This window comes from Phocoena phocoena, chromosome 5 (assembly GCF_963924675.1).
Source record: "Phocoena phocoena chromosome 5, mPhoPho1.1, whole genome shotgun sequence".
Classification (NCBI taxonomy): domain Eukaryota; kingdom Metazoa; phylum Chordata; class Mammalia; order Artiodactyla; family Phocoenidae; genus Phocoena; species Phocoena phocoena.
Window position 1 is genome coordinate 94,488,876 of NC_089223.1, and position 14,644 is coordinate 94,503,519.

At 41.5% G+C, this 14,644-nt stretch overlaps 1 protein-coding gene across 1 annotated transcript in view; it reads left to right on the top strand.

Moving 5' to 3' along the window:
• Positions 1 to 14,644, top strand: part of FAM184B (family with sequence similarity 184 member B) — a 112,233-nt gene that overhangs the window by 60,687 nt on the left and 36,902 nt on the right. Inside the window, exon 7 of the mRNA XM_065878291.1 lies at positions 208 to 315. Within this exon, the coding sequence (XP_065734363.1) occupies positions 208 to 315 (108 nt within the window). The remainder of the gene's footprint in view (positions 1 to 207; positions 316 to 14,644) is intronic.

Sequence of the window (14,644 nt, forward strand, 5' to 3'; positions counted from 1 at the left end):
TGTAAACCTGCCAGGCTCATCTTCTTCTGGAGAGACGAAGCAACTAGCTAATTAGAAATGGCCTCTCTAGAAGCGTGTCTGGGATTTGTCTAGTGGGGCACAGTCCCCAGAACTGATTGACCCAAGGGAATGGGTCCCAGATTAATGACCACAGCCGGGTGATAGGACTTTGTTTCATTGCTGAATGTTTTTATTCTTCTGTTTTAGGTTTTAAGGCTGGAAGAATTTATCCAGCAGAATAATGTACATCCCCCGAGAGGCAATGAACGGCCCCAAGAATTGGACTGCCAGCAAGGCAACATTTTAGAGACCCAGGTAACCTCTAGCTTTTTCTGCTTTAATTAAGGATATTTTTCTTCTTCTTTTCAGCACTTCAATGTCCCCAGTGACACATGCTGGCATTAATGGGCTCTTTTATTTCCCCCCTTAGAGCTGCCAAAATGCCTGAAATAAAAAATCATTATAAAATCAATTTGCAAAAACCACGACGAAAATAGAGTTCTGAGTAATTATCCACATGGTTTGAAAAAGAACAGGGCTTGTCAGATGACTCTTCTCTCCCTCTCTGATTGCAGCCTGGCTGGCAGATCAAGGGGCACTGGACTAGAGTGGGGTCTTTGGTTCTGCCCAGCAAGAAGCATAACAGTAATCATAACTCCCCCTCGAGTGCATGTTGAGAAGCTTGGGTTGTTTCACCATGAAACTCAGCTCTCATCCGACCCTCCTGGGTCTAGACCGTAATCCCTCCATGAGCTTAGTTGTAGAGAGAAGTACAGACCCCTCCTACATAGAGTTGCAGGAGGAACCTTGATGAGTATCAATTCCGCTTGATTCAACTCAACATGCACGTTATTCTTTCATTCTGCTGTCATCTGTGAAATACATAACAAGTGCCAGCCTCTGGGCTACATGCTACATGGGAGAAATATATATATACACAAATAGCTTTAACACAATGTGGACGTTTAGTAATAGAATTAAACATCTGGTGCTGTGTTTTCTATTAGGCAACTGTTATGTACTTTACAGGTATAGTTTAAGTTAATTAATTAATTTATTTTATACAGCAGGTTCTTATTAGTTTTTTATTTTACACATATTGGTGTATATATGTTGTCAATCCCAATTTCCTGATTCATCCCACCACCATCACCCCCGCCCCACCACTTTCCCCCCTTGGTGTCCATACATTTGTTCTCTACATCTGTGTCTCTATTTCTGCCCTGCAAACCGGTTCACCTGTACCATTTTTCTAGGTTCCACATATATGCGTTAATATACAATATTTGTTTTTCTCTTTCTGACTTACTTCACTCTTTATGACAGTCTCTAGGTCCATCCACATCTCTACAAATGACCCAGTTTCGTTCCTTTTTATGGCTAATATTCCACTGTATATATGTACTACTTCTTTATCCATTCCTCTGTTGATGGGCATTTAGGTTGCTTCCATGACCTGGCTATCGTAAATAGAGCTACAGTGAATATTGGGGTGCATGTGTCTTTTTGAATTATGGTTTTCTCAGGGTATATGCCCAGTAGTGGGATTGCTGGGTCATATGGTAATTCTATTTTTAGTTTTTTAAGGAACCTCCATACTGTTCTCCATAGTGTCTGTATCAATTTACATTCCCACCAACAGTGCAAGAGGGTTCCCTTTTCTCCACACCCTCTCCAGCATTTGTTGTTTGCAGATTTTCTGATGATGCCCATTCTAACTGGTGTGAGGTGATAACCTCATGGTAGTTTTGATTTACATTTCTTTAATAATTAGTGATGATGAGCAGCTTTTCATGTGCCTCTTGGCCATCTGTATGTCTTCTTTGGAGAAATGTCTATTTAGGTCTTCTGCCCATTTTTGGATTGGGTTGTTTGTTTCTTTAATATTGAGCTGCATGAGCTGTTTATATATTTTGGAGATCAACCCTTTGTCCATTGATTTGTTTGCAAATATTTTCTCCCATTCTGAGGGTTATCTTTTCGTCTTGTTTATGGTTTCCTTTGCTGTGCAAAAGCTTTTAAGTTTCATTAGGTCCCATTTGTTTATTTTTGTTTTTATTTCCATTACTGTGGGAGGTGGGTCAAAAAAGATCTTGCTGTGATTTATGTCACAGAGTGTTCTTCCTATGTCTTTCTCTAAGAGTTTTATAGTGTCTGGTCTTATATTTAGGTCTTTGATCTATTTTAAGTTTATTTTTGTGTATGGTGTTAGGGAGTGTTCTAATTTCATTCTTTTACATGTAGCTGTCCAGTTTTCCCAGCACCATTTATTGAAGAGACTTTCTTTTCTCCTTGAATATCCTTGCTTCCTTTGTCATAGATTAGTTGACCATAGGTGTGTGGGTTTATCTCTGGGCTTTCTATCTTGTTTCATTGATCTATATTTCTGTTTTCGTGCCAGTACCATATTGTCTGGTTTACTGTAGCTTTGTAGTGTACTCTGAAGTCAGGGAGTCTGATTCCTCCAGCTCCATTTTTTTCCCCTCAAGATTGCATTGGCTATTCAGGGTCTTTTGTGTCTCCATACAAATTTTAAGATTTTTTGTTCTGGTTCTGTAAAAACTGCCATTGGTAATTTGATAGTGATTGCATTGAATCTTTAGATTGCTTTGGGTAGTATAGTCATTTTCACAATATTGATTCTTCCAGTCCAAGAACATCGTATATCTCTCCATCTGTTTGTGTCATCTTTGGTTTCTTTCATCAGTGTCTTATACTTTTCTGAGTACATGTTTTTTACCTCCTTAAGTAGGTTTATTCCTAAGTATTTTATTCTTTTTGTTGCAGTGGTGAATGAGATTGTTTCCTTAATTTCTCTTTCTGATCTTTCATTGTTAGTGTATAGGAATGCAAGAGCTTTCTGTGCATTAATTTCGTATCCTGAAACTTTACCAAATTCATTGATAAGCTCTCGTAGTTTCCTGGTGGCATCTTTAGGATTGTCTTTATATAATATCATGTCATCTGCAAACAGTGACAGTTTTACTTCTTCTTTTCCAATTTTGATTCCTTTTATTTCTTTTTCTTCTGTGATTGCTGTGGCTAGGACTTCCAAAACTATGTTGAATAATAGTGGCGAGAGTGGACATCCTTGTTTTGTTCCTGATCTTAGAGGAAACAGTTTCAGTTTTTCACCATTGAGAATGCTGTTTGCTATGGGTTTGCCGTATATGGCCTTTATTATGTTGAGGTAGGTTCCCTCTACCCACTTTCTGGAGAGTTTTTATGATAAATGAGTGTTGAATTTGGTCAAAGGCTTTTTCTGCAACTATTGAGATGATCATATGGTTTTTATTCTTCTATTTGTTAATATGGTGTATCACATTGATTGATTTGCATATATTGAAGAATCCTTGCATCCTTGGGATAAATCCCACTTGATCATGGTGTATGATCCTTTTAATGTGTTGTTGGATTCTGTTTGCTAGTATTTTGTTGAGGATTTTTGCATCTATATTAATCAGTAATATTGGTCTGTAATTTTCTTTTTTTGTAGTATCTTTTTCCGGTTTTGGTATCAGGGTGATGGTGGCCTCATAGAATGAGTTTGGAAGTGTTCCTTCCTTTGCAGTTTTTTGGAAGAGTTTGAGAAGGATGGCTGTTAGCTTTTCTCTGAATGTCTGAGAGAATTCACCTGTGAAGCCATCTGGTCCTGGACTTTTGTTTGTTGTAAGATTTTTAATCACAGTTTCAATTTCATTACTTGTGATTGGTCTGTTCATATTTTCTGTTTCTTCCTGGTTCAATCTTGGAAGGTTATACCTTTCCAAGAATTTGTCTATTTCTTCCAGGTTGTCCATTTTATTGGCATAGAGTTGCTTGTAGTAGTCTCTTATGATACTTTGTATTTCTGTGCTGTCCATTGTAACTTCTCCTTTTTCATTTCTAATTTTATTGATTTGATTCCTCTCCCTCTTTTGCTTGATGAGTCTGGCTAAAGGTTTATCAATTTTGTTTATCTTCTCAAAGAACCAGCTTTTAGTTTTATTGATCTTTGCTATTATTTTCTTTGTTTCTATTTCATTTATTTCTGCTCTGATCTTTATGATTTCTTTCCGTCTACTAACTTTGGGTTTTGTTTTTTCTTCTTTCTCTAGTTCCTTTAGGTGTAAGGTTAGATTGTTTATTTGAGGTTTTTCTTGTTTCTTGAGGTAGGATTGTATTGCTATAAATTTCCCTCTTAAACTACTTTTGCTGCATCCCATAGGTTTTGGATCATCGTGTTTTTGTTGTCATTTGTCTCTAGGTATTTTCTGGTTTCCTCTTTGATTTCTTTGGTGATCTCTTGTTTATTTAGTAATGTATTGTTTAGCCTCAGTGTGTGTGGGGGTTTTTTTATGTTTTTTTCCCCCTGTAATTGATTTCTAATCTCATAGCATTGTGCTCGGAAAAGATGCTTGATATGATTTCAGTTTTCTTAAATTTACCAAGGCTTGATTTGTTGACCCAAGATATGATCTATCATGGAGAATGTTCTGTGTGCACTTGAGAAGGAAGTGTAATCTGCTGGTTTTGGATGGAATGTCCCATATATATCAGTTAAATATATCTGGTCTATTGTGTCATTTAAAGTTTGTGTTTCCTTATTAATTTTCTGTCTGGATGATCTGTCCATTGGTGTAAGTGAGGTGTTAAAGTCCCCCACTATTATTGTGTTACTGTCTATTTCCTCTTTTATAGCTGTTGGCATTTGCCTTATATATTGAGATGCTCCTATGTTGGGTGTATATATATTTAGAATTGTTACATCTTCTTCTTGGATTGATCCCTTGGTCATTATGTGGTGTCCTTGCTTGTCTCTTGTAACATTCTTTATTTTAAAGTCTATTTTATCTGATATGAGTATTGCTACTCCAGCTTTCTTTAGATTTCCATTTGCATGGAATATCTTTTTCCATCCCCTCACTTTCAGTCTGTATGTGTCCCTAGGTCTGAAGTGGGTCTCTTGTAGACAGCATATGTTTGGGTCTTGTTTTTATATCCATTCAGCGAGCCTGTGTCTTTTGGTTGGAGCATTTAATCCATTCACATTTAAGGTAATTATCGATATGTATGTTCCTATTACCATTTTCTTAATTGTTTTCAGTTTGTTTTTGTAGGTCCTTTGCTTCTCTTGTGTTTCCCGCCTAGAGAAGTTCCTTTAGCATTTGTTGTAGAGCTGGTTTGGTGGTGCTGAATTCTCTTAGCTTTTACTTGTCTCTAAAGCTTTTGATTTCTCCATCAAATCTGAATGAGATCCTTGCTGGTTAGAGTAATCTTGGTTGTAGTTTCTTCCCTTTCATCACTTTAAATATATTTGCCACTCCCTTCTGGCTTGTAGAGTTTTTGCTAAGAAATCAGCTGTTAACCTTATGGGAGTTCCATTGTATGTTATTTGTCATCTTTCCATTGTTGCTTTTAATAATTTTTCTTTGTCTTTAATTCTTGTCAGTTAGATTACTATGTGTCTCTCCTTGGGTTTATCCTGCCTGGGACTCTCTGTGCTTCCTGGACTTGGGTGGCTATTTCCTTTCCCATGTTAGGGAAGTTTTCAACTATAATCTCTTCAAATATTTTCTCTGGTCCTTTCTCTCTCTCTTCTCCTTCTGGTACCCCTATAATGCGAATGTTGTTGTGTTTAATGTTGTCCCAGAGGTCTCTTAGGCTGTCTTCATTTCTTTTCATTCTTTTTTCTTTATTCTGTTCCACAACAGTGAATTCCACCATTCTGTCTTCCAGGTCACTTATCTGTTCTTCTGCCTCAGTTATTCTGCTATTGATTCCTTCTAGTGTATTTTTCATTGCATTTATTGTATTGTTCATCTCTGTTTATTTAATTCTTCTAGGTGTTTGTTCTTTAATTCTTCTAGGTCTTTGTTAAACATTTCTTGTATCTTCTCGATCTTTGCCTCCATTCTTTTTCCGAGGTCCTGGACCATCTTCACTATCATTATTCTCAATTCTTTTTCTGGAAGGTTGCCTATCTCCACTTCATTTAATTGTTTTTCTGGGGTTTTACCTTGTTCCTTCATCTGGTACATAGTCCTCTGCCTTTTCATTTTGTCTATCTTTCTGTGAACGTGGTTTCCGTTCCACAGGCTGCTGGATTGTAGTTCTTCTTGCTTCTGCTGTCTGCCCTCTGGTGGATGAGGTTATCTAAGAGGCTTGTGCAAGTTTCCTGCTGGGAGGGACTGGTGGTGGGTAGAACTGGGTATTGCTCTGGTGGGTAGAGCTCAGTAAAACTTTAATCCGCTTGTCTGTTGACAAGTGGAGCTGAGTTCCCTCCCTGTTGGTTGTTTGGCCTGAGGGGACCCAGCACTGGAGCCTACCCGGGCTCTTTGTTGGGGCTAATGGTGGACTCTGGGAGGGCTCACGCCAATCAGTACTTCCCAGAACTTCTGCTGCCAGTGTCCTTGTCCCTGCAGTGAGCTACAGCCACCCCCCCGCCTCTGCAGGAGACTCTCCAACACTAGCAGGTAGGTCTGGTTCAGTCTCCTATGGGGTCACTGCTCCTTCCCCCTGGGTCCTGATGCACACACTACTTTGTGTGTACCCTCCAAGAGTGGAGTCTCTCCCCCAGTCCTGTCCAAGTCCTGAAATCAAATCCTATTAGCCTTCAAAGTCTGATTCTCCGGGAATTCCTCATCCCATTGCCAGACCCCCAGGTTAGGGAGCCTGACATGGGGCTCAGAACCTTCACTCCAGTGGGTGGACTTCTGTGGTATAATTGTTCTCCAGTTTGTGAGTCACCCACCCAGCAGTTATGGGATTTGATTTTATTGTGATGGCGCCCTTCCTACTGTCTCATTGCAGCTTCTCCTTTGTCTTTGGATGTGGGGTATCTTTTTTGGTGAGTTCCAGTGTCTTACTGTTGATGATTGTTCAGCAGTTAGTTGTGACTCTGGTGCTCTTGCAAGAGGGAGTGAGCACACGTCCTTCTGCTCCACCATCTTGGACCAATCTCCTAGTCTGTTCTTTTAAACTGAGTTTTCTTTTCAAAAAGATAACCTACCTACAAAGCACAGAATTCATAAGGTGCATAAAGGTATACAGTGAAAAGCGTGCCCCCTCCCCCAGTTCCCTGTCTTATTTTGTTTTACCCCTTCTTGTATCTCCTTTCATATGGTGCATATGCAGGCATCATTATGAATATATTATTTTCTTCTGAAAATGATAGAATTCTCTCCTTCACTCTGCTTTTTTCTAAACTTAAATTTTTATAGCTTGGTGATTGTAACACAGCAGTACACTTCCATATCAACTTCATTTTTTTAAAAAAAGAGCAACTGTCTAGTGTTCCCTTGAACAGAAAAACTATAATACATGCACCTTTTCCCTTATGATGAATTTTTTGGTTTGTTTCTAATTTTTCACTATAGATAATACTTAAATGGATAACACCGTAGAGGGATACCGTGTAGCATAGTGCTTAAGCGAGCTGTCCCCTGAACCTGACGCCTGGTTTCTTACTGGCTAAAGAATCTTGGACAATTGATTTAAAGTCTCTTTGCTTGAGCTTCTTCGCCTGTAAGATGGGTCTGATGATAGTACCTACCTCCCGGGGTTTTTGTGAGGACTAAAGGAATTAATATATAAGCAGCGATGAAAACAGCACCCAGCACGTGTAAAAGCTCAGTAGGTACTAACTCTTACCATCGTAGAATTTGCTGGGTCCAGCGGTATGAGTGGCTTTAACTTTGATAGATTTGCTGCATTGCCTTCCATCAAGGTGGTCAGCGTACCCCCATGGCAGCACGTGCAAGTGCCTGTTTCCCCACAACCTTGCCAACACAGCAGGTTACACAACTTTCTGAACTTGATCAATCAGAGAAAATTTATAATTTAATTCAGATATTTTTGGCAAGCCAACTCTATACCAACCAAGCGAGTCAAACCTTTGCTGAGGCCCTGGAGGTGCAAAGTCCAGGCTCATGCGGATGGTGTGTGAGCAGCACACTGCAGTGTGGTGAACCCTGCACCCACGTGGGACGCGACAAAGGTTGTTCTTTGCTCTTCTGCCAGAACATTTCAGTGAGTCAAGAGAGATATAAATAATAAGGCCAACTGAGAGCAGACTTTTCACTCCACCCCCAGAATATGAAGAGGGAGGGTTGCCAACCCTGGGTATGGCTCTGTCCCCATCATAGACAGCTGAGACTCCACTGAGCCGTTTGTCCTGCTCTCTCATGTCTAGTCTCCTTGATTCTCTTAGGTTCACAGTGTTCTTCATTGGTTTTCAGAAAGCCATGTCTTGGTAATTCTAAAGGAAACTTTTTTTCTGGAAGTTTCTGGTGCCTGGGTCACAGTGAACCGGGGGCAGAGAAGGGGCAAAGTTTTCATAGATCCCTGCCTGCACCGTCTCCAGAAGAAAAAGGAGAGTCATTTGTGGTCATTATTAGTCTAAGTCATTTCGCCCCAACAAGTATGTATGAGTGCTATCACTGTGCAAGGCACAGGGCTGGGTGCCGGGGTGAGTGAGGCCCAGTCCTGGTCCTTGGAGAGCTCCATTTCAAATGCAGGAAGTAAATATTATGTAATTATCTCTCTGAGATCAGTTTCCTCACTACTCCTAGTGGCAAACATAGATCAAGTACCAATAATGTAGTGCAGTACACAGTCCCACAACAACCCTATGAGGCAAGTGTTATTTCTTTTTTTTTTTTTTTTTTTTATTTTTTAATTTGGCCGTGCCGGGTCTTAGTTGCGGCACGCAGGATCTTCGTTGCGGCACGCGAACTCTTAGTTGCGGCATGTGGGATCTAGTTCCCTGATTAGGGATCAAACCCGGGCCCCCTGCATTGGGAGTGCAGAGTCTTAGCCACTGGTCCGCCAGGGAAGTCCCAAGGCAAGTGTTATTATTATCCTTGCTTTACAGATAGGGAGACTGAGGCCCAAAGAGCAGCACCAGGGCCCAAACCATGATTCTATACCACTTCTCGTTAGTAACGTGGCAGTGATAATCCCTGCCCTCCACCCCTCCAGAGACTTGTAATGAACAGAAGAAAGCACATGAAGGCACTTTTCAAAACTGTTATAGAGTCTATAAATGTAAGGTGACTTTGTAGTATCTATTACAGTCCCCTGTAATCATTTCAGCAAAACCCCATTGCATTAGGTGTTCTATTTTAAGATGTACGTAATGCTACCTTTGAAAGATTGTCAAATGAACTTGAGAATGACTTTCAATATTTCCTTCCAGGAGATTTCCTGGGCATGGGTATTCCTTTAAAATAGAAACAATCTAGGTGAGGTTCATTGCCTAGAAGATGAAAGATGAAGACCTAATGTGAACATGGGTTTAAAATAACCAGCATGGGGGGAGTTGGGAGGAGGCTTTTGCAGTGGATGGTTGGAGGAGAAGCAGAGTTATTTATTTTTCTGTGCACACTTTAACAATGGAGAGAGCCCTGGGCAGAACCTGAGAAATGCCTGATGGGGAACCCAAGAGTGTGAATTAGGGGCAGTTAACTCAGGATATACCGAGAGTGGCTCAGGGTGGGTCCTGGGAGGAACTCGCTGGGATCACAAGCAGACAAACAGAAAAGGGAGGTTGGAGAGTCCGCTCCATTTGGAATTCAGAGAAATGAGTATTGGCGGGCTTGAAAGTGCTCTTTCAGCCAACTGTTCATTTCCATGGTCAAGTCCGTTTGAGAAATACTCAGATGGCATCCCAGCTCCTTTTGAATGATGCACTTTGACCCAAAACACCAAGTACAGAAGGAGGGTGGGTGAAGGAAGGGAATGTTTTTGTCATTTATACGGTCTGTTGGTCCCCTCTGCTGAACCATTAGTTTGTTGAAGTCAAGAACTGTATCTCATTAATCTTTATCCTTCCAGCACTTAACATACCTGAATGAGGCAGATGTTTACACTTCCTTGTACATTAACTGATCCATGACATGACAACTGAATGAATGGGACTGAGGGTGCCATTCTGAGTTAGATTAGGAACACCTTCAAAAATTAACCTTGGCCAGAGGATGATTTAGAAGAACACTGGGGTCCTTCAGTTACTTGCGGGGAGGGGGAGGATTCATCTCCCTTTTGGGAGGAAGGATGCTCTTGTCTCTGGTGTCATGGGGGCTGGAAACAACTGAACAGAAACAGAAAAGATTACCGAGTTTACCTCCCTGTTGATTGTCTCAGGTCACACAGCCTTCATCTCTCAGGTTGATTTTGAGTGTCTCTTTTTAGATACTTCTGAGCAGCACTTTTGTACCACCCAGTTTGAACTCACCCAGTTAGGCCCTGACACTGGCAGCTGGCGATCATGCTAACAGCATAGCCGAGTGCCAGTGCAGTCACATGGAATGACATGAATGGTAGTGGAACGACCCAGGAGTCCAGTCCTGTGCTGTTCTCCAGTGGCCGTGTGACCTGAGACAAGTCGCTAGACTTCTCTGATTTTAGATCCCCCTCTGTAACACAAGGATGGGGGTGTCTTTCCTGCCCACCTCACTGAGTTGCAGGCATCCATGAGTTAATGTATGGAAATGGATGAATGCTATGTAGTAGGGAGCTGGTGTAGTCATCCGAGTGCATCATCAGCCTTTTTAAGCATTTTCCATCCTCTCCTGTTTCTGGACTCCTGCCCAGGATATATCAGTGGTCGATAAGGTAGCCCAGAAATTATATCCTGCACATTCTCTTTCATGGTCTTCACAGTGGCTCAGAGTACATTTGAACTTCTTTTTCATCTCCATAATAACTGTTGTGAGATATTTGTCCATTATTCATGTTGCTTTAAGTTCCTTCTCCCTCTTTCCTTGATCAGTCTTACTACACGTTTGATGTGTCTTTTCAAAAAGCCAGCTTTCAGATATGTTGGTCAGATCTATCTTTTTCTATGTCATTAATTTTGTCTTTCATACCTCTTTCCTTCTACTTACTTCAGGTTTATTATGTTATCCTTTTTCTAACTTCTTAAATGTTCTCTAATAAATACGTTTTAAGGCTACGAATTTCCCTCTAAGTATATATCTTTAGCTGTATCCCAGAGTTTTGAAGTTTGTCTCATTTTTAAACCTAATTTCTTATTGTTTTCTAATTTTATTGCATTGTCATTAGATAATATGGTCTTTAGAATGTCAACACTCTGAACTATGTTGAGATTTGCTTTGTAGCCTGCTGTGGGGTCAGTTTTTTTTAATGTTTCCTATGTGAGAGCAAAGAAGTAGTCTCAGTTTGGTTGTTAAAGTTTATATATTTGAATTCTAGTTCTGTGATATATTCACTGTATGACCTAGGGCAAGGTACATATCCTCTCCTGCTTCAGTTTCATCACCTTTAGAATGGAATGATTCACACCTCAGAGAGTTGAGGGCCTGGTGCGCACCAAGCGTCATATAAACGTTAGCAGTGATTACTATTCTTTTTTAGCTATTAGGCTTAGCTTATTAATCTTGTTCAAATCTTTCATATCCTAGCTCATTTTGTGTACTTGATGTATGAGTCTCTGAGAGGTATGCATTAAAATCTCCCACTATAAATTTGCTTAGTTCTCCCTACATTTCTGTACACTTTGCCTTATGTTTTCAGTCTCTGTTGTTAGGTGTCTACAATTTCATTATTAGAGCTTTTTAGTGAATGATTCCTTTTACCAGGGTAGAGATGTTGATATTGAATTGAGCCACTTCTTATTTATTGTGATTACTGGTACCATTTAGATTGTTTTGGCCACTTATTTTGTGCTTTGTATTTACTAAAATTTCCTTGTAACCTTCCATTTTCCTTTTGAAACCTGGACTAATTAACTTTGATCATCATGTATGTATTTATAGTACAGTATTACGCTATTCTGATTTTTTTTTGTTGTTCCATATTTACTGTGCAATTTTCCCCCACATTATACAGAACATGTGTTTATAACAGTTGTCTCACAAAGCTCTTTTGCTTAGATTATGATCTTTGCTCTGGGCTTTATAAGAATTGGAGAGCTCCAAGATAATTCAATGCCCCAAATACCTGAAAGTACAAGGCAAAGGTGGTCCTTTTAGCCTCAGGTCCACGTGGAGATTGTAAGCTGGTCAGTGACATCATTTTTGAAAGTGCACAACAATGAAGCAAACTCACTGGGTCCTGCACCTAGAACATGTCAACCAGTTAGACTTCAGTGTCCAGTTACAAACACTGAAGAGAGAGGATTCAGGCAATGGAAAATGGCCATGCTGAACGTTCTTAGTTACTGGCTGTAGGACTTATAACAATTTGAAAACTATATCTGGGATTACTTTTACCCTCATTTATCTTCCAGGATGGGAGAGAGAGAACACTTCTATAACTAATACAAAGCAGAAAACCTTTTGTCTGTTTCATTTATTGCTGTGTCCTAGAACAGTGCCTGGAATGTAGTAAATGACCACTAAATATTGTGAACAAATTATGGTACCAAAATAATTGTTATGGGAACTTTGAGAAGAAAGAGCATAATTGCAACAAAAGAGATTGTGAAGGCTTCATGGAGGAAGTGACAGTTGAGTAGAGCTTTGAAGGATAAGTGGGGTCTGGAGATTAAAGACTGTGCATCAGTTAGGGTTTGACCAGAGGAACAAATTACTAGAAATGATATAGAACATGGAATTCCTTTTGGGAAATAACCTGACATGATTGTGGGAGCCAGCTAAATACTTTATGTTCAACTGTTGCTCCGGAATCTGGTGTGGGGCTTAAAGTGGGCCTAAAGCAGGGCAGGCAGCCAGAAGGAAAGAAGGACAGATGTAGAATGGGGAAGACCAAGGGCGAATGCAACCCTGAAACTGAGCTGGAACGGTGTCAGTTTCTGAGGCTGATGAAGCTCCAGCTTTGGTGATACGTGCGACCTGTGGGAGAGTCTGGCATCCTTCATCGTAGAGCCAAACGTGCCCTTGGCCCAGGACACAGAGAAGCTTAGGGATGGTCCAGCAGGAGGCAGAAGAGCTGAGAGCTCCCAAACTGCCCAGTCCACCAAGCTGAGCCAGCAGATTGGTGACAGTGTGCATGAGCTCCAGCCACCCCTGGAGCCCTGCATCAGGCATCCAGAGGCTTAGAAAGATAAAGCCTGCTGCTTTGTGCTCATCTTCCAGACCTTGCACAAAGTCAGCTGGCCCAGAATATGCAGGGAAGGGGATCCTGGGAAGTGTAGCTCTGACTTAACTACGTTGGCTCAGAACACATCACCCACAAAGGGAAGACAAGGGCTTAGGTAGAATGGCTGTGGAGGCAGAATGGCCCCTTAGCCTCTAACAGGCTGTGCTGCTGGGCACTCTGGACAGGTCCTCCGGGCAGGGGTGGACAGTCACTTCCCAAATGCCCCGCCACCCTGATTCTTCGGAGGGGTCCAACATCACATGGGATCAAGATTTTGTCCCACTTAGAGACACCACAAAGTTCTCGGAACTTAAGAATTATGAAGGCACTAAGGGCTCCTGAGCAGAGCTGGAAAACGCGCAAAGTTTGGGCCACAGCCATCCCTACACCCACACCTTCCAGCCGCGTGCCCTGCAGATTTCTCACGAGAAGTGCAGTTAGTCCCAGCTATTGCCCCCAGGGGACATGATGGGAGCGCGGGGTGAGTGTGGGAGAAAATGGTCCTCCTGCTGTCCTAGAGTGGCCCGTGAGTTATTTGGGTTTATTTATGTCATGTTTACCAAGCGTAACCACGTGCCACACGCTGTCCTCGGAACCAGGAAAACAATGGTGAAACAGAGCAGAGTCCCTGCCCTCATGGGGCTTACCTTCCAGCGAGGGAACCAGAATTAAAAAGTAGACAATTAACGTCACTGGAAAACAAACAGTGAGGTCGTACAGCAAGGTGGGAAAAAGAAAGTGGGAGGGGGTGTTATTTTAGAGAAGGGTAGTCAGAGAATAATCCTGGGGAATGTTACTTTGAGTACTTACTGTGTAGCTAATACTGTTCCAAGGATGTTACATTCGTTTACATTTACATGCATTTAATCCTCATGACAACCTAAGTAATTTTCCCAAAGTTACATCATCAATAAGAAGAACTGGGATTTAAACATAGGCAGTCGGCTGCCAGAGCCCAAGCTTTAAACAAGGGAAGGATTCTTGGTGGTGGTGACTGAAGTGAGGAAGCACATAAATGTCACAGGGTAGAGCATTGCAGGCAGCGGGAACAGCCAGTGCAAAGGCCCTGTAGCAGGTACATGCTTGTCGTTTGGAGGAAGTGAGACCAAGTATTCAGTTCTGGACGTGTGATGGTTTTGAGAAGCTTATTAAGCATCCAAGAGATATCTGGAGGGCAGTTGGATATACAAGGCCAGACTTTAGGGGGAAACTTGGAAATAGAGATAAATTTGTTTGTCATCAGTATCCATGGAATTAGATGAGACACTAGGGAGTGAGAGAGAAAAGAGAAGTCCAAGGACTGAGGTCTAGGGCAGGGGAGGAGGAAGTTTTAGCAGAGGAGACCGAAAAGGCGCAGGTGCAAGAGAGGCGGAAACCCAGGAGAGGGGGCTGCATGGAGGAGGGAGTGATCAGATATTTCCAATTCTGCAGAGAGGTCCTGTTAGCTGAGGCCCGAGGAGTGACCATTGGATTTGGCAACGTGGAGGTCATCATTGGCCTTGACACTGGTGGCCTTTCAGATATTAGAGTACACGGAAGGCAACCAAAGCAGTTTCATTCTGTGTCAAGTGGGGAGGGGAGCCCAAGGCCACATCTTCCA